The following is a 19,481-nucleotide window of genomic DNA, read 5'->3' on the forward strand; positions in this document are numbered from 1 at the left end:
ATACTCTATACACATAGGGAATACTGTGCTGCTCTAAATACACTTTTCTATTCTTGAAACATTTCAGATACAGTTAAATTTTTCTTAAAGATTTTACTTATTTATTTCTCAGAGAGAGTGAGTCCACAAGCAGGGAGAGGAGAAAGCAGAGGGACAAGCAGGCTCCCTGCTGAGCAAGAAGCCTGATGTGGGACTTGATCCCAGGACTCTGGGATCATGACCTGAGCCAAAGGCAGGCTCTTAACTGACTGAGCCACCCAGGTGTCCCCAGAGTTAATTATTAATATATAAAATAAGATCTAACCCTAACACTTGTGAAATTCAAATAAATTTTGTCATCACTGGTTACCAATGTCATACTCTACAGAAAATAAGTCCCCTTCTGGTTCAAACAGTCCATTATTCTATGTCCTAAGTCTAAACAGGAAAGTTCAAAAATTTACTGATGATTCCGCTCTACAGTTCACAATTCCTAGCTCTAAGATACATGCCTAAAGAACATGAGTAATTACATGGACAAGCTGATATGCCTAACAGTATATCTGTATCTCTACAGGTAGACACAGACTCGCACACGTGGGTTAGAACACTTCCCACATCCTCTGTGAGAGCAGGGCCATACATTTACCTGGTTCCTCTCAGATTCCTGCATTCTCCACTCTACACACCACCATGATATGGAAGCATCTATAAACCTCTGTTTTGTTATCAGAATTATGAGAGAGGCTTACCGATAGCAAGAGTCTTAACATCAACAAGATAAGCCAATTTCTTATTGTCTTCCATCCCTCATTGACACCGCTCATTAATACGGACACTGAAACACAAAGGGTGAGGTAAGGCAGAATGCACTTGGGTCATCGGGATGTTGAGCAAGGGCCCCAAAGTACCATAGGGTCGAAGTTTTTCGATTAATCTTGAGGATACGGGAGTTAGAGGTTAGAAGAGACTTCTTTTGGGTTTCAAAAATTTAAAGAACCTTGTGGGGTTACCTGATGAGGTGGGGGTTCATGAATTCAGTAGCCACAGAACCCAGGGTATCATGACGCCCATATTCCACCGGGGTTAGCTCTCCAGCATTGAAGATCACGCACACCTGGGGATGAAGGGACTGTCACATGGTGGGAAGTTTGCATGAGGAAGTCTGCACGGTCAACAGTAGTGGAGGGAGATGTCTCGTCAGTGCAACGTGACCCCCACTTTTCTCTTTATTCTGTTCCTCTGCCTATCTCGCCCTCCTTTCTTTCTCTGCTCTCTCTTAGTTAGGAGGTTTACTGAGATGGTGATGGTCAGTCAATCAAGCTCTACTCACATTTTCATTTTCAAAGAAATACTTCTCATTGCCACCAGATCCCTGCCAAGCCACCTGTAAAAGAGGGAGAGGACATAAGAACAATGTGGGTAAGTATCCAAGACAACGCTGAGAGAAGGGCGGGGTAGGGGGCAGAGAGAAGGAGTGTAGGGAGGCCCTGATGTCCCACAAGTGGGGTGCTGTGTCACATTCTGCCCTAGGCTTCTAGGCTTCGGAGAGATGCTGTAAAAACAGTCCAACAGTGGGAATTCCCATTCCAGGATTCTAAATCTCCAGGGTCTCACTCCCAGGTCCACCAGGTCCCCAACGCCAGCATCTTAGAGCTTTTCCTTAGAGATCTTCCCCCTTAGGGACCCGGGCTCTCCGGAAGTAGCAGCTCATGACGCTCCATTCCCCACCCCTTTGCCTGGGGTTCCTACCTCACTATGGTGATTAGTGTTCAGGTCCCCCAGCAGCAACGTGTCTGACGTGTGGGCCACCAGGTAACGTTCCTTTCTGAGGATTTTCACCTCTTCCACCTCGTAGCCGTAGTGTGACTTGAGTACCACCTGGGTCCCCGATGACAGGTTCTTCACAATCACCTTGGTAAGGTACAAGTCTGAGCTCCCTGAGGCTTCCCTCAACCCCAAAGAGGGGTGAACCTGCCGTGCCCACCTCTACAGTGTTAAACAAAGCTAGTCTCTTGTTTCCTCACCTAGCCTAGGCTATTGCTGGTAAAAATGACACCTCCCATTCACACAGTGCTATATGATATACAAAATGTTTTCAGAGATTATCTCCTTCAATGCTAATACATAATACATACGGGGTAAAACTAATCACTTTCCTTACCTTCCAGTACCTCTTGTGAAAATCTCTGTGATTACTTTAATCGTGGTATATACTGATCATACTGTCATTTCATATACCTCTTTGCTAAAATGATCCTGATTAAGGAACAACAGAATACAGACAATTATCTTTGTATTCTCGGTCCTAACAGTGCTCATGTATAGAGAATGGACAGAAAATGAAAGAACTGGGGTGCCTGGCTGGCTCAGTCAGAGGAGCATGCAACTCTTGATCTCAGAGGTGGGTTTGAGCCCCATGTGGGGTGTAGAGTTATTTAAAAATAAAATCTTAAAAAAAAAAAGAGGGGGCGCCTGGGTAGCTCAGCTGATTAAGCATCTGCCTTTGGTTCAGGTCATGGGGTCTAGGGATCAGGCCCCATATTCAGCCCCACGTCCGAGTGCTCCCTCTCCCTCTGGCGTTCCCCTGCTCCTGTGAGGACACTCTGTCAAATAAGTGAACAAAATTTTAAAAAAGAGAAAAAGAATGAAGGAACCAATGAATAATAAATGGAAGGAAAAGAGGACAGAGGGAGAGAAAACAGAAAAGTGGGCTCAGGAAATAAGAAATTACCTTGCAATGTCATACACGGTGAGTTCAGAGGCCCTAAAGCAATGTCATGCACCTGCATAATCCTAAACTCCCCAGTTAACAACATACAGGTAATAAAGCTTTTTCTGTTTAGTTTTGTTTTAGAGAGGGATGGAGACATGGGTGGGGCAGAGGGAGAGGGAAAGAGAGAATCTTCAACGGACTCCGTGCCCAGCGTGGAGCCCCTCGTGGTGCTTGATCTCACAAGCCTGAGATCATGACATGAGCTGAAATCAAGAGTCCGACACTTAAGACTGAGCTATCCAGGTGCCCCAGGTAGTAAAGTTTTAAATCAGGAAGATGGAAGTGGAGATCTCTGTACCCCTTCAATTTGGTGTTTAAATCTTTTCTTACAATAAGCTAGAAGGGCTACAGCAGGAAAGTTGCCAAAGAGTTGCCTGATACACTCTGTTCTCCAGAACAGCTCTGCCAGGGGTTCAATTTGGCACTGTGGCAGTGTCCAGAAGGAGATTTTGGTGCAGTAGGCTATCAGCTGCTTACCTGGCTGGGTCCCACACACGTCAACTCAAACTTATTCTTGTAAACGCTTCTCCGGAGGCAGCAGTCAAACTGTTCCACTCCACCACAGAGTGTGCCCTAGAAGGGAAAGCGACAACATAAAAGGTAACAGGCATCGGAAGGATATCTGGAGACACCCTTGAAACCCAAGTTCTAGAATCTAGGAAAGAGTTGGCAGTAAAAGGGCTGGCAGTTTTGGGAAGTACCAGATGGAAAGAGGTGGCACTCACAGGACTCAAGGATAGTGATGGGATGAAAGGGAGAAATCAGCCTTGCCTACAGAATTCTTTGTCTCTTTTGGCTTCCCATAAAGTGCGAATTTCTCTTTCCTGCCATTAATGTCATATTTTTAGGTTGAAGTCAAAAGGGAAGAGGAGATTCTCTAGTTTCAGGGAGAGTGCTTTAGGCTAAGGCTGGATTTTTCCTAGTTTGGAGAAAGTCTCCCAGGTGGAAAGGGATTCCTTGTAAAACGCACCACATAGAGTCGTGAGCCATCCCGTTTCCAGGCCAAGGCAGTGACGGTATATAAGTTGGTAATCTCCTTGGGCTTTGCCTCTTCCCAGATGCTTCTTCGAAGGCTCCAGTTGAGAGACCCAAAGTCTGAAATTAAGGAGGTGGATTTCAGAAGAGATGGAGACTGAGCAAAAGGGTGGAAATGGGTGCATAACAGAAGGCAATGAGTCTCGCTGTATTAGAGAAGAAAGGAAGTGAAAGAGAACACACATGCTAGGGAATCTCATAGGAGAGGACAAAAAGGTTCAAAGGAAGGAACCTGGTCCCCAGAGCTTGCAGCAGCGGTGGTGAACTCCCGCTCCTGAGGGTCACGGCTGTAATCAAAAGTTTGTAGCACGTGGCAATCCTTTCCATAGGCTACAATTCTGCGATCAGCCTGCAGCCACGATGCTGTTGGTTGCCCAAGCCAAGGCATAGGGCGGGCATGGCTGGTTAACCAACCTCCCCTAGGACAGAAGTAAAAGGTTCCAATCGCTCTGACTCTGACAGCCTCAGTCAGGGATTCTTCCTTTCTAGGAAAAATTTATACCCTGTATAAATCTTCCAACATTTTCCCACCGCAACACATCCTAATCTGGAGAACTTCATAAACTGTCTTTAGGTTTTATACTCTTACACACCTATGTATGGCATACACATACACACATCTGATATTGTCCGTAAGAGGAATCCTCAAAAGGCTTGTATGTTGAGTTCTTTAGTAAACACCTATAAGGCGCCCAAAGGGACATATCCTGCACATTAACTAAGACTGGGTAGGTCCACACGGAACATACAACTCTTTCTTCACACAAGAAATAAATTTAATTATTACATGAGTAATTCCTTTTTTCTTAATCTCTTTTGGCTTCCAATAAAGTATGAATTTCTCTTTCCTGCCTTTAATGTCATATTTTTATTTTGGAGTCAAAAGGGAAGAAGAGATTCTCTAGTTTCAGGGGAGAGTGCTGTAGGCTAAGGCTGGATTTCTCCTAGTTTGGAGAAAGTCACCCAGGAGAAAGGGGTTACTTTTTTTTTTTTTTTTAAGTTTTAGTATTTAAGTAATCTCTACACCTAATATGGTGCTCAAACTCACAACCCTGAGATCAAGAGTCACATGATCCACCAACTGAGCCATCCAGGCACCCCTCTACAAGTAATTCTTAAGGTAAGTTATTCAAACAATAGAGAATTACATCAAGTAAAACATAAACATTCCTTTTATCCCCCACCCTTTCCCTTTGCTCTCTTGAGAATGACTTTTTTAAATGAATTTATACATATAAATACACTTTTTACATAGATAAGAATAATTTTCACTTTCCCTTACTCTCAGAATCCTTTCTCCTCCATAACTCCTTGTCCACAAATATTAGGCTGTGGCCTCCTGAATAAAAATTCTCTCTGTGGCTGCATCCAAATGTGCCCCCGGCCAACCACCTCTATTTTAATGTTCAACCTCCCCTAAAAAGGATCTTGGGTTTCTTTACCCCCACCCCACAGCATCCTTTAGTCATACCCGTGACTCTCCAGAGCCTTCATCATCGAAGAAATACCTAACAATGGTGCCATCTGCATGACCAGAGAGAATTCCTTTCCCAGAGGAACTAAAAAAGTGAGTGAATTAAAAGGAAGAGGAAGAGGAAGAAAGAGATCACTTTGTCTCACCAAGAAATCCCGCTTCTGTGTCAAACATTACCCTACCTGGGCTCCCTGCTACCAGTCCTCCCCATCTTCCATATGGTAGTCTCCCAGCCCCGACATCCCCATCGTTTCTTCCTACGTCTCCAAGCTTGGGATACTGCTCTTCCTTACTCACTTTGTTGTCAGTGATACCACGTAAGAATCTGTCCCATAGATGGTAGATGATTTATTAGTTTTAGTGTTTGCTAAACGAACCTGAAAATGGGAAAATGGATCCAAGTCTGGTTAGGTTCCTTTCAATCCCACCCAGATCCTAAGGAAAGAAAAAGAAATAACAAAAAACCGGTCCCTCCGTTTTCTCCCCCAATATATAACTTGACCCTAAGGGAGACATTTAACCGTATTTCTCTCTCCAGAACCATTATCCCCACCCACAACCTCTCCTGTGTTTCTCTTCCTCCTTTACCTTCCCTTCAGCCAGTCCAAAAACAATGATGTGCTCTGCTGGCCACTGCAGACAGGTGACAGCACTCTGCAAGGAGGAAATCATGAAAAGGATAACCCTGTCCATGTCGCCCAGCGCATTTATAACAAACTGAACCCCCGCCACATGCCACCACCCCAGTCGCCTACAGCGGAGAAGAGGACACAGCCGGGCTCACGGAGGAAAGCAAGGAGGATGGGCAGCCACGCAGCACCATCCTCCATCCTCTCAGCTGGAAAGGTCAGATGGAGAAGTTAAAAATGCAACTTCCGGTTACATTGACAAGTAGCTATATTAATACATGTTTGCTCATCCAAATCTCCCCGAGACAGGTCTGAACTTTACCGTCTGGATGAATTTCTTACAGATGACTTTCTTGTCACCCCTGCCGAATAAAAGGAGGGAAAACACATTAAAAACACTTTCATAAAGAAAGTGCCACACGTGATGCTCGGGAAGGGAAGAAAGACCAGATACGTTCCCTGCTCCCTCTATTGTTGCTTACCCTTCTATAGGAGTCTTGAAAGGAGGCATAAAATGGAGCCCGAGCAGTTTTAGAACAGGAACAAAGATGCTGTGTCACCAAGGGCTCCCATCACAGGTCCTCATACTGATCTCAGGCTGATTCCCCTAGGAATGGGATCTCACAACACATGAGGCAGGCACAGATAGGGAAGCAGCACCAGATTCGGGAAGGCCTTTGCTCTCCACGTCCCAGCCTGGACCATCATCTTCTCTTCTCCCCTTTCCCCAGTGAGACATTTCTTCCTGCCTTCCCCTTCTTTTCCAGGTCACCCCCATCTCCCAGTCTCTATCCTCACCAATCTTCGCCAATCTTGTACACATAGATGATGCTGTCGATCTGTCCTATGGCAATTTTAGTGGAATCGGGAGAAAAAGCCATGGCCTTCACCATATAGCTTTTCCTGACATACTAAGAGTTAAAAAAGGAAAAGAAAAAAAAAAGTCATGAGCACACATGGTAGAGAAAAGAGAAGAAAAGGTGTTTGTGTGACTGTATTGAGTGTGAGGGATTTATCCTGAGAAAAGATGGGGCAGGCCATTTACTAGGCAGATGGCTGGGGAAGTTAGCGAGAAGTTTTCCAGATTCCTAAGACCCCATGAACAGGTTAAGGACACACACAGTACTCTCTTCACCTTCATGTCAGCTGGTTTGGTGGAGAATTTATCTCTCCTATCCCCACGTTCATCGTAGAGCAACACCACTCGGTCCACTGTGCAGATGGCAAACTTGGCATTGTTCTGGGACCAAGCCATGCAGGTCACCTTTGCAGCTCCATCCTGCAGAGGCAGAGGGCGCAAAAATAAGCCCAGCTGTTCGTCTAGAGTGACAAAAGCATTTCTAGTTCCTTTAGCTCTACTGTGACTTTGGTCAATTCTCCACATCATAGTCCTTAAAACAAAAGATGCATCCTGGTCTCCAAGGCTATACAACTCTGGCCCAGGAGAACAAGGTGCTTTAGAAACCCATAATGCAAATACACTTCGAGGTGACACGCAGAATCAAGTGTACCGATGTGCCCTTGCAATGGCCTTGCTCCCTCATAGCTCAACTGAAATATATTCAATTGGTCTGATAAGTTTTTTTTTTAATAGGTTCTGGTCTTCAGCCATTTATTCAATATATACATTTTTTTTCATTCAATATTATTTTTTAAAGGTTTTATTTATCTATTTATTTGACAGAGAGACAGCGAGAGAGGGAACACAAGCAGGGGGAACGGGAGAGGGAGAAGCAGGCTTCCCAGTGAGCAGGGAGCCCAATGTGGGGCTCAATCCCATGACCCTGGATCATGACCTAGCTGAAGACACTTCATGAGTTAGCCACCCAGGCACTTCTCATTCAATATTTTTTTGAATACCTTACTGAGAAAGGCATGTAGCCAGGGGCTGAGAGGAAGACAAAGAGCAAAATATGGTCCCTGCCCCCAGGATAATAACATGTGCAAACAGGAAAAATCCCACTAGAGAGGCCTGTACAAAGCACGATGATAGTTTGGAGAAGCCTGAAATCTGAAATCGTTTTATGTTTAAATGACCAACTTTAAGGTTTGAAGAACTGGATGTAGTTAAATGGGGGAAGTTATCTGAAGTAGAAGGAATGATAGGAGCAAAGGCAAATCTCATTAAGAGACGGTAATTTAAGGGAGCCTGCTTCCCTCTCTCTCTCTCTGCCTGCCTCTCCATCTACTTGTGATTTCTCTCTGTCAAATAAATAAATAAAATCTTAAAAAAAAGAGACAGTAATTTAATATAGCTGAAACTATCTTGCAAATAGAACAGAAGAAGTAAGGCAGGAAAAACAGGGAGGCCAGCGCAAAAAAAACTTTGAAATTTGGCGATGGGCTTTAGGCTTATTTGGTAGGAAAAAGACAGTGAAAGTTCTGGAATGGGGAGTAAAACAATCAGAGTTGAGATTTAAGATGAAAATGCCACCAGCTTATTTTTTTTTAATCACTCCCCCCAAACTACGCACTGCTCAGAAGTCCCATTTTGAAGTGATCATCTCCCAGATGATTATTCTCTTCCACATCTGTCCACCACCTGGTCCTCAACAGTTCTGCACTAGGGACTTCCCTCCTTGAAATAAAACATTTAGCTTCTGCTCCAATTGTGTGATTAATTACTTGGGCTCCAGAGCTCTGGTTTGAAACGTTGTTACTTGTCACTCCTAACCCACCTACCTCCAAAGTCCCAGGTTTAAAAGCCTTTATTTTTTTCTTCCCTCCTTCAAAATCCTCAGAGTCAGAAAATAGCCTCACCACCACCTTTACCCCCCTCCACCACTTGATTAAATTAGGTTTGAAGGTCTGAGGGTTCCTCATTTTCCTTGGTCATCATCTTCCTTCGTCCTTTTGCCAATCCTGGGCCTTTGCCCTACCCTGCATCATGACATCTTATTTTGAAAGACTGAAGGGGATTTTCACTTCCAATTATTTCATTAGGGTAAAGGAATTTTTAAATTACAATTTCGGGGGCAGTTTCCTGAGCAATGAGCACTTCTCTCTTTTGTTCTAATTTCCCTCTATTCTCCTAATACCACATTCGAGGTGAAGCCTTCCTCATTCCTCACAGCACTGCCTGAGGATTCAATGGGGGCAGGGAGTAGAATAATAAAAACTAACCTTTAACAAGATCTTTCCATAGACTGGGCAGTTTGATAAATGCTCAATATGCATTGCCCTTTTACTTCATAATGCTGAAACAGAGATGGTTATGCAGATTTTACAGATGGGGAAACTGATTTCAGAAAAGTTAAGTAATTGGCTCAAATTTACATTCACAGTTCGTAAAGGGGTGGAACCAAGATTTAAATCCCCGTATGTCTGACTCCACAAACCACAATCCTAACTCTGAATTATGCTGTCTTGCTACATAGGAAACATTCGCTTATGGCAGATACTATCATTAGCTTTGTAGGAGTCTATCCTTTGAATTTTGAATGTTCTCTCTCGTCTATCAGATTCTACAGGGCTTTTTAGTTCGCGAGGGCTTTTGCGCACGTGACTTTCTTTAACTCTTCCCCCAACCCCCCTCAGGTTGCTATTATTGTTACTCCCATTTTCCAAACGAAGCAGCTGGGTGGGCGCTCAGAGACTGTGTGCCGAGGGCTTCCGGTCAGCGGGATTGGACCATTTATTGGAAGTGCAGCTGGCACTAGGGCTCGAGTGCTCGTCTCCGAGCTCCAAAACCCAGCCTCTCTTCAGCTTGGTTCCTCCCCCGGTGCCCAGCCTTTTCAGAATCTGAGATCTTCATCATCAGAAGGAACGTGAGGTCTTCCGCACTCCGTCTTTGGGGCTTTTACCTAAAGCGCGCGTTTATCCGGGCGCAGACTTAGGTTCGCTGTTTCCATGTGCGCCCAGCACGGGGCCTCGTACACGACTGATGTCAAACGAAACGGAACGAAAGCTACCGCGGTCAGCGGTCCGCGCTGACTACTGCACACTACCGACCGAGCAGAGATTCCGCACACAGTAGGCGCTCACCATCGTGAGATTTCAGTTCCCCCGCTTCTCTGGGAACGTGAAGGCTGACGGGGGAGGGAAGAGGCACGCAACTCCTCACCTGAGGGCTCAGCAGGCTCCTCAGGTGCTTCAACTGCCTGACGAACACCTGTCTCTCGGATGCCACCAGTCAGCGACAACTCCCATGGTTACTTGGACAACCCGTAACGCTGCCGCAGCGACTGCCGCTGACGCGCTGACGCTGACGCTAACGCTGTCGCGAGTACAGCGCGACACACTTCGCAAAGTCACCACATAGCTTCGCTGTGAAGCAGAGAGAACGTGCGCAGGCGCAGTGAGGTCTAGGGCGGGACCGAGAGGACTCGAGTCCTCTCTTCAACCAATCCTGTCGTTGCTTGCAGACTCAAGCTCAAGCCACGCCCACGAGCCCTCCGCAAACTCGAGGTCCTCAGGCATCGCTGTCTTGCTCCCGCCGGGATTGTGAATAAAGTGTGGCTGAATACTTCTTTTAATCCTTACAACCCTGGAGGAAGGCAGAGCGGTTGCTTTCATAGGTTTTGCAGCAGCCCGGATTGAACCCAAATAGGCTCTATGATTTGCACGGGGTATCACAAGGCTAATAATGATAGCTAACTGAATACTCAGGATGCGTCTGCCAGGTACCGTGCGAAAGGTTGTAGATGCATTATCTCATTTAATCTCAAAGACAGTTTTTGAAGGGGATGGCATTATTAGTTCCATTTTACATGCCAGGAGACTCGGGATTAGAGGGGTCACTTAACAAATGAACAGTAAAGGATGTAACTGGGATTCAACTCAGAGCTGATGCATTGAAACAGCCTTTATATTCTGAACTCGTAGCTCCCTATACCTATGCCATGCTTCTATACCCCATGCCACTTCCATCCCAAGAGATGAGGTGTCCAGAGTCCGAGAAGTGAGTATTTCCGCGCCAGTGGCCTGTGAGAGGTACTACTGCAGAACTGGGTAGCAGTGGATCAAAGACTGCTGCCCAGATCTGGATGCTTTTGTGGTTCAAGGCAGAGGGCAAATGAGAACTGGGCTTATCTGATAGGATGAAGTTAAGTCTTGTGATACTTGGGTTTGGAGCTTGGTGAAGTAGAAAGGATAATGACTTCTTGATCTGTTTGGATTGGGGTCCCTTTCAGAATTACTGGTCTAAATTCTTGGAACATGCCAGAGAGACTGAGATGCAGAAAAGGAGCGTTCATACACCTCCTCTGGAAAGATCCGAAGTTGAGAAGACCTGTAATTCTCCAGAGACTATAGCATATGATGTCCAGATTCTGGGTTCTGCAGCTTTTCCCCCACAGTGGTTTTTTCTCTCACTGGCACCATTCCCCCACCCTTGGAATGTAGGAAACAGTAGAGGAAAGCCTCTATTTTCACAGGAAGGAAGTAGCCCCAGAGCCCAAAGTATAAGTCTTTGACAGGGGAGTTCCAACCCTTCAGTTTTATTTCCATCCTCCTCCTCTGGATATAGGGGCAGAGAGTGAATATAAAGTCATTTACACTTTACAGTTATTATTGACTTTGACCGAATCAGCAGAGACGGAGGCAGACGAAACAGAAGGAAAAGCGGGGGCGGGGAAGACTAGGAGAGCAGGAGCGCACAGGACAAGAGCACGCGGCACTGAAGGATCCATTAGCGGAGCTGCTCTTTCATTTGTCCCCAAACACCGTTCAGTCCCTTTCTGGAAATTAACTCGAGGTTGATGGAGGAGTCAGAGGAATCAATGGTGAATGGCTTGGGTGTCAATGTGGGCAGTGAAGTTAAAAAGGTTACCAGCTCTCATGTGGTATAACCTTCGTTTCCACGGATCCAGGAGAATTTATATTCCCCCCCTTCTTTTCCTTCTCCCCCTTTTTCACTGAACAAAACAAAAGGAACTAGGGCTCTAGTTCTAGGCACTGATTCCTAGAATCATTTCTCATCTGGACTTCCCTCCACCCTGGGTTTCTGTTTTCCCTCTCCTTCTTCCCATCTTCCTTCCTGACCTTCCCCTATTTGGCCCAGAGTACCAAGTTCAGGCTAAATCCTTGGATGGTGTGTGTGTGTGTGTGTGTGTGTCCCCAAACCTTGTGCCTGCTGCCACTCCCACCTCCAGATCAGAGGCGTGATCGAGGCCTGGGCTTCCTTTCTGCATCCTTGTGCCCCCTTCCCTCTAGTTGTCTGGGTATGAGGCAGCCCTGCCAATCCCAGAGAAGTCAAACCCACTGACCCAGGACCTCGACAAAGCAGATGCCGAGCAAATTGTTCGATTGCTGGGACAATGTGATGCTGAGATCTTCCAGGAGGAGGGGCAAGTCATGCCCACAGACTAGGTAACCCAGACCCATCCCCTGGATACTGAAAATAAAGATGCCAGCTCCATGCCAATGGTCCTTCGTGTTTGAGACCTGAGAGCCCCTCCACCACACCATTCATTCCTCCCCCTCCCCCAAATCCACTGTCCTTTTCTTGGCTTCTGATTCCCACCTGTTCCCTACAGAGACTGTATAGTGAATCAGTTCTGACCACCATGGTCCAAGTGGCTGGCAAAGTGCAGGAAGTGCTGAAGGTACAGTCTCTCTGTCTTCTCCCCTCCTAACTTCTCTCCCTCCCCTCTTTCTCTTTTCTTGGCTTCCACTTCTCATTTTACTCCATCTCCATTCTCCTTTCTCCCAGTCCTCCCTCTGGCCTCTTTATTGTCATCTTATTAATCAACAGTGATTATAATAACTATTATCTACATCACACTCTGTAATTGACATTGTGCTTTCACACTCATTACCTTTGCAAAAACCTGTGAAATGAGTGTGATTGTTTCCATTTTTTTTTCAGATAGGAAAACAAAGGACAATCACAGTAGCTTGCCCAAATATATCCAGCTAATAATTGCTGGGTAGCGCTGCTTTTTATTGAGTGATTGATGGATGACAAAGCTGCTCTCAGTCCTTTCTGGAATGAGTAAGGTTTGAGTAAGTAGCTCAGCCAGAGTTGGGAGTCAGACTGAAGTTTCGTTCTCAAATCCAGGCATCTTTCTGTTCCCTTTTGTGGTAAAAGGAGGGTGAAGGAGTCTCCCCAGGAGTTCTTCTGCTGCTGACAAAGAAGGAATGTGCTTCCCCCAACCTGAGCTGGGAGCTAGGCCCTGGCGACACCGGGAATTTTTCTTTCTCAGGAACCTGAGAGGGAGCTGGTGGTGCTGAGTGGAGGGGGCATCTGGCAGGATGGCGTTTCTCATGTCGGTGAGTACCCTGATCCCCGATTTTCCTTCCTCTGCCTTTTCGGGGTAACCCTCAGGACCATAAAGCTCATCATAGCTAAGCTCCTAGGTGGCCGTCTTGAGGCCTGGCTCTTCTCAAAGAGAGATCTCACCTCGGAACCCCGTATCATCGGAACCCACCTGGGTCCCACTCTGTCTATTGAGCATGTCTGTACATCCCATGCACCCCAAGCTCTCATCTGCAAGTAGCTTTCGATGTGCCAGATTCCAAGCAGGACTGGCTTAAGCGCTGGCCTGAGGGAATCCTCACACTAGTTGTCAAAATCCAAGGTAACCGCTCCCTTCACTTTCATCACTACCTCATGCCCTTCCCCGCGGACAGGTCTCCTGCAATTAGCTGATGAAAGGTCCAGGACAGAAACCTCTACATCTACCTCATTGCTGGTGGTGACAGGTAAGCCACGTTGGCCTGTGAATATTTTCTTTGGCCTGGATAGTGTTTTCTAGAAATAGAATTTTAAGGCTTTCAGGTGGAGATCATGCCCAGTTTGCTTTGGTCCCCATTATTTCTTATTGCCTTATCCTTAGCCCACTTCACATACTCATGTCACCTGACTGGCCCTTGTAGGAATTGGAGTTTTTTGGCCCTAGAAAGCGTCTATCATGGTGTTTAGCAAATAGTAGGTGTTCAGTCAATGATATCTTTCCCATCATTCCCTCCCTTAATGCATTCCCTTTTCTTCCCTAGTATACCGTGATCTTCTGCTTTCAAACCAGTGCCACTGACTTTGAGTCTGTCCTCTTGGGTCTGTGGTGGCATCTAGGGAGGGGATAGAAGATAGTGCCCTGCACGGGATTGAAGAACTGAAGAAGTTCTGTGTTTTCCCCTGATAGTCAACCAGATGTCTCTGTCTGTTCCTTCTCACGAGGACACTGAAGTCCCCATCCAGCCAAAGCCTGTTCTCTTCCCCAGTCCTGACCCTGACATCTCCATGCAATAGGTTTGTATCCTAGAATCCTCCTGGTGGCACTGTCTCACCCACCCTCCTCTCCTAGGTGGTCGCTGGGAAGAAGAGGGTGATTGTCATTGTCTTTTCGGTGGGACTCTGTGTGTGTGTGAAGACAGCCTGGGGGCATCCATTCTACAGGGAGGAAGGGGGTGGGGGCAGAACAGCATGGAAAATAGATTGACAGGTGGGTTCTAGGAAACAGAAAGGGTTCACACAAGGAATTTTGATTTTACTCTCACTAATTGAGACCCAGCTGCATGAATGTGGAATGACAGGGAAAGGATCCTATTCCAGAATACCTGTGTATCAGTCCATTCAACAACTGAGGTAGATGGACTAGTCCCAGGGTCAGCAAAGCACAGTGGCCAATCATGCTGCTTCCTGTTTACGTAAATAAAGTTTTATTGAGACACAGCCATTTGTGTTTACATAAGATCTATGGCCACTTCATGCTACAACAATAGGGTTGAGTATTGCATAGAGTTCATAGGGGCCCCAAAACCTAAAATATTTACTCTCTTGCAGAAGAAGCTGAACCCTGGACCTGTCCTTTGCTACTTAAGCATGGTCCTTGCTTAGCAAGTTCAGTATCTCCAAAAATTTGCTAGTAATGTAGAATCTTGCCCCCCACCAAGACCTACTGAGTCTGAATCTGCATTTTAACAAGATTCCAAGCATTGGATTTGGTGACCTCAATTTTCTCTCACCATGCAGTGTACTGATTCTAACAATTCAATAAGCAGAAACAGGTCCAGCAATGCTAGATGCGGAAGGAGACACACAAGGAGGGCAGGACACCGACCTTAAGGAGCATACAATTTAGTTCAGTAGTTTTGAAACTACCATGCAGAGGATTTCCTTGGGGGAACTTGTTAAAAATACAGGTCTGGGGCTGTCCCCTTCCAAGGCAGATCCAGTAGATCTTACCTGGGCCTGGGACTGTGCATTTCTAACAAGGACTGGGGGGATTCTGATGCTACTGGGCCTCAGGAAACACTAGAGCAACCCCTCCACTCTCATCATGCCCTTTTTCTCCCCCTACCATCCCGTCTCCCTTTGTGGCAGGCCAGATGGATCCCGGCATGGACAACCCAGCCACCTTCTTGCCAGTCCTGGTTGGTTTCAGCCCCGTGAACATGGGCAGGTGAGCCCACTGTAATGAAAGGCAGTGATGGGCTAGGCCCCTCGGGGAGGCTGAGAGGAAACCTGTCAAAATCTACAGTACAGGGGCACCTGGGTGGCTCGCTCAGTGGGTTAAAGCCTCTGCCTTTGGCTCAGGTCATGATCCCAGGGTCTTGGGATCGAGCCCCTCATCTGGCTCTCTGCTCAGCAGACATTCTGCTTCCCCTCCTCTCTCTGCCTGCCTCTCTGCCTGCTTGTGATCTCTGTCTGTCAAATGAATGAATAAAAATCTTTAAAACAAAATAAAACAAACAAACAAACAAAAACAAAATCTACAGTACAGCCACAAAGAGGAGGGCATGGTGGCTCACCGCATCTCAGAACATTAAAGTAAATACGGACTGTCCCTGAGCTTATGAGGATTTTGTTTTTTGGTGGGTTTTTATTTTGTTTTGTTTTGTTTCTTTTTGTTTCATTTTTTTGGTCCACTAGTTGATGTAGTCTCTGTTTTGGGAAGGATTGAAGGCAGCTTACAATGGCCACATAAAATACCAGAAAGCAGACATTCAAAAGAGGAATGAAGAGACAAGGAAAACAAGGGCCAGAAGATAGAATAGGGTCGGGACGATGCGTACTCCAAAGAGAAGCATCTGTTCAAAGGAGCTGAGTGGCCTCTGATTCCCCTTTGCCCAGCTCCCTTATTGTAGCAACCATTCTTCTTTGTCATCCTAGGCTCCCCTTGGGTCCCCCTCTGGCTACTCAAACCCCATCCTGTCCCCCTTTCCTGAGGACTCTGTTCCACCCTTTCACCTCGGCATTATTCTCTATGTAGATGGCCGCTTTGATCCCAGAGGTCAGCATGTGAAACCATTAGTGCTCAGGTGTGGTTCCCTGGATGTCCAGCCTCAGGAGTGTTAAAGCAAGAAGAAAGTAGATTCGTAGACCCTTGTGCGAGAGCTCGGATGTTATCCATTTGGGGTGAGGCCCTGAAATCCCTTATTTTTTGAGACCATCCCTGGAGATGCTGGTGCCCGGCCAGGTGCGGGGAGCTCTGCTGACTTCACCATTGGCGTGGGCCTCTTGATGAAGCTGAAGGCTTCCTGTCGCTGGAATGTTCCAGGTAAGGCTTGTGGATTCCTCAAGAGCTGCTCTGCACATGCAGTGGTGGTCCTGGGGGGAGGGGCGGCCGGGTGCTTTCTGAGGTCCTTTTCTCAACTCCCAGATTCCAGGCTTGTAGCGTAATTCATGTGAAGATATAAATGAGTCTGAGATACTTTTAACCCTGCTCCTTTTAATGGAGGACTCTCCTTCACCAAAAATGTATGTGCTGCAGTGGATGCTAATTTCAGGCCCTGTGACCAAGTGAAATGAGGGATTCAAACAATGTGGGCGTGGAGATCTTCCAGTTGTTCTTAAATCAGTGGCTCCCAAACTTGGCTGATCTTCAGAGTCGTCTGGGAAGCATGTCAAGAATACAGATTTTGGGGCTCCACTCTCGAACCCTGAAACTGACTCTCAGGGTGGGCGTGGTATCCAGAAATGGGTAGTTTAAAAAAACAACAAACAAACAAACAAACAAAAAACCACCAACCCAAACTCCCCAGGTGATACTGATAACTAGCAAGTTTGGGGATCTCAGTGTTAAACCTCACAATGAATCCTGGCTCCAGTCTCTGTTTAGGTCTCTAGGGACTTTCTGAAGTAGTTTGAGGACAAATGACAGGAAACATTTTTACAAAATGGGCGTGCAATATGTGAAATTGCCCTCGAGGAAATACAAATTGCTTGCCCTCGAGGAAATACAAATGAAAAAATACAAAAGTAGTTAAAGAAGGGACATTTTGCAGGGATGGGATGATGAGGGGAGGTTAGGGAGGCCTTATACAGAGGTAACTCTCTGAGCTCCTGCCACAGTGGGTCATTGACCGGGTATCCCCTAGCAGGGTTGACCAGTAGAGGTCAACTACAGAAGATCCCGTTCTTTGAGAGTTCATGGTTGCACCTAAGCAGGTAACAAGCCTGATGTTCTCTCGTCCCCTTAACACATTGTTTTGTTCGTGGTTAATTTATTCGAGAAATGTTTGCCAACTCTTGGATACTACGCTTCATACCTTGTAGCTGTGCTCCTTCAGCAGGAGCGGTTGTCTCTCTCTCAGGTAGTGAGGGGTTCACTCTTTGGGGAGATGGCCAGAATTTATTTCCAGGAATGGGAAGGGCTTCTGATGGACCTTAAGACTGAAAATAAAGTGGCAGTTTTGACATTCTGATGATAGGCACTCCTCCAGGGGCCTACAGAGAGTTGTGGGTATTGTGGCCATGGCAGTGGGACACGGGCAAGGACGGGGGCACAAGAAAGTTCTAGTATCAGGCTGGAGCTTTAAACTTGAGTGTTGGCTTTGCTCTGGGATTAAATTGCTGAATATTTTACTAACCCTTTTCCTTGGGGTCAGGGATACGGTGCCCTTATGAGCTCCAAAGCACATGTCTAGGAGAATGTTGATGTTAGACCCAATCCCGTTGTGGTCTTTGATCCCGACTCTCATCTGAGGTCCTTCCTTTAGATTCTCACCATCTCCCCACGTCTCTCTCTCTGTGGGCCCCAGAAATGACCCCATAGAAGACTGGAGTTCCACATTCCAACAAACAGCAGAGCGCATGCAGAAGCTGCAGGGAAACAGGAAGCTTTCGGGCTCAGTCCTGCTGTTGGGGTAGGATCCTCCCCACCCTCACCTAGGGAATGCTTGCCGCCTCCCAGATGCCTCCGATCTTGTTACGTCTTGTCTGAATTCCTGGCATAGTGTGTCAACTAAAATGTCGTAAAGCAAATCCTATTTTCCCATTTCCTCCTTCACCTTAAGATGTTGTATTTCCGTCCTGACCCTGTCTGCTAAATCCGTCATCATTAAACAGCTAACCCATCTAGGACAGGTTTCCCTTTTGAAGAACCTCTTTTGCATCTGTGAGTAGAAAGGATTGAATGGAAGGGTGAGTTGCTTTCTGTTTCTCTTACATTTTCCTTTCAAAGGCGGGCTTTAAAACAATGGGATGCAGTTTCATTCTTCTGCCTTTCTAATCTTCTCTCAAACTGGGTGGACCTTCCAAACCTCCATGCCCCTGCGTCTCTTTCTCTGGATTGTGGTCTACCCTCACTTTGACTGGACAAGGCCCTGAGCCGAGTGCCTGCCCCTGGGCCTCTCTGCCAGGGATGGACCCATGTGTGACATTTTCTTGCTCTTCCTTCTGTGAGATGGGAAGGCAGCTGCCCCGTGTGAGGTCCGTATCTTTCAGCTCTCAGGCGCTCATCTCTCCTCCCATCTGCAGTTGTTTACTGTTAATCTCCTTTCTCAGTCACCAATTTGATCATTCTCTTTGCAATAATCTCTATGCTTGGTGTGTCGTGTTATATCCCTGTCCATTACAATGGCTGCTTCATTGCTCCGTCCAAAGGACCTGAAATGTGATGTTTGCATTGACTAACTATTAAAAAAGTGGAGGGTTGGGTTGGAAGAAACTTCTTGAAAACAAAACAAAACAAAACAAAATCCTCTCCAGAAAACATTAATTTCCTGCTAACGGGACACTCAGTCACTGTGGCCTCCTCCTTAGAGTCTTGAATGTGCCATGGAAATGACCAGAGGTGGCCCTTACCCTCTTTCTGCTTGTCTCAGTGAAGCCCACAACCCAGCCCTCCTCATAGCGCACTGGACACCCCCAGTCCTGCTGAATGCAGGCCCAGTGGCCTCTAACCAGAGCGCATGCCCAGCAGCCACTAATTCGTGAACAACAGGATCCTCCTTCCTCTCCCAGCCTCTCCCGGGTGTCATCACCTCCTTAGCCTGAGGGCCTCAGTGGTTCTTCCCAAATGAAAGGTGGAAGCGCAACCAAGATCCTGCTGGAAATCCACTGGCCGCCCATAAGACTGTGGACCGAGGCATCACAGCCTCTCAGAGGTAGGAGAGCACAGTCAGAGTCAGGCAGGGAGGGGGTCAGTACGGGCTGGGGGATGGCAAGTGCAGATGCAGAGACAGACGGGTTAATGGCAGCAAGACGGAGGCCCAGTACCACCGCCCCGACCGCCCCCACCGCACCCTGGGCCGTGTGGGAAAAGAGCTGGCCTGGGTTTCTTAGCACACAAAGTCTCACTTGTTTCTAGCGGACCCTGGGCTCCTCAGGTCCCACTGATCTCTGTGCCCACCTGGGACACCTAATCCCTGAGCCCACCTGGGACACCTCGTTTCAGCGAGTCTTTGGCTTGGGGAGGGTCCA

General features: G+C 46.8%; 1 protein-coding gene and 1 pseudogene across 1 annotated transcript; one reads left to right on the forward strand and one right to left on the reverse strand.

The window, feature by feature from the left end:
- Nucleotides 1–338: 338 nt before the first annotated feature.
- LOC122915488 (intraflagellar transport protein 172 homolog) lies at nt 339–10,025 on the reverse strand (the record flags this gene model as incomplete). The annotated part of the gene is given in 16 exon segments (XM_044262251.1): nt 339–361; nt 732–817; nt 993–1,096; nt 1,313–1,366; nt 1,732–1,893; nt 3,233–3,328; nt 3,726–3,887; nt 4,023–4,137; nt 4,139–4,209; nt 5,262–5,349; nt 5,562–5,641; nt 5,853–5,918; nt 6,216–6,255; nt 6,692–6,804; nt 7,029–7,172; nt 9,957–10,025. Coding segments are annotated over 16 exon segments (1,473 nt in total), but the record flags the coding sequence as incomplete, so codon positions are not given.
- A 15-nt stretch (nt 10,026–10,040) lies between these two features.
- LOC122915489 lies at nt 10,041–19,169 on the forward strand (annotated as a pseudogene).
- The last annotated feature ends 312 nt before the right edge of the window (nt 19,170–19,481 follow it).

Source organism: Neovison vison, chromosome 8, assembly GCF_020171115.1.
Source record: "Neovison vison isolate M4711 chromosome 8, ASM_NN_V1, whole genome shotgun sequence".
NCBI lineage: Eukaryota > Metazoa > Chordata > Mammalia > Carnivora > Mustelidae > Neogale > Neogale vison.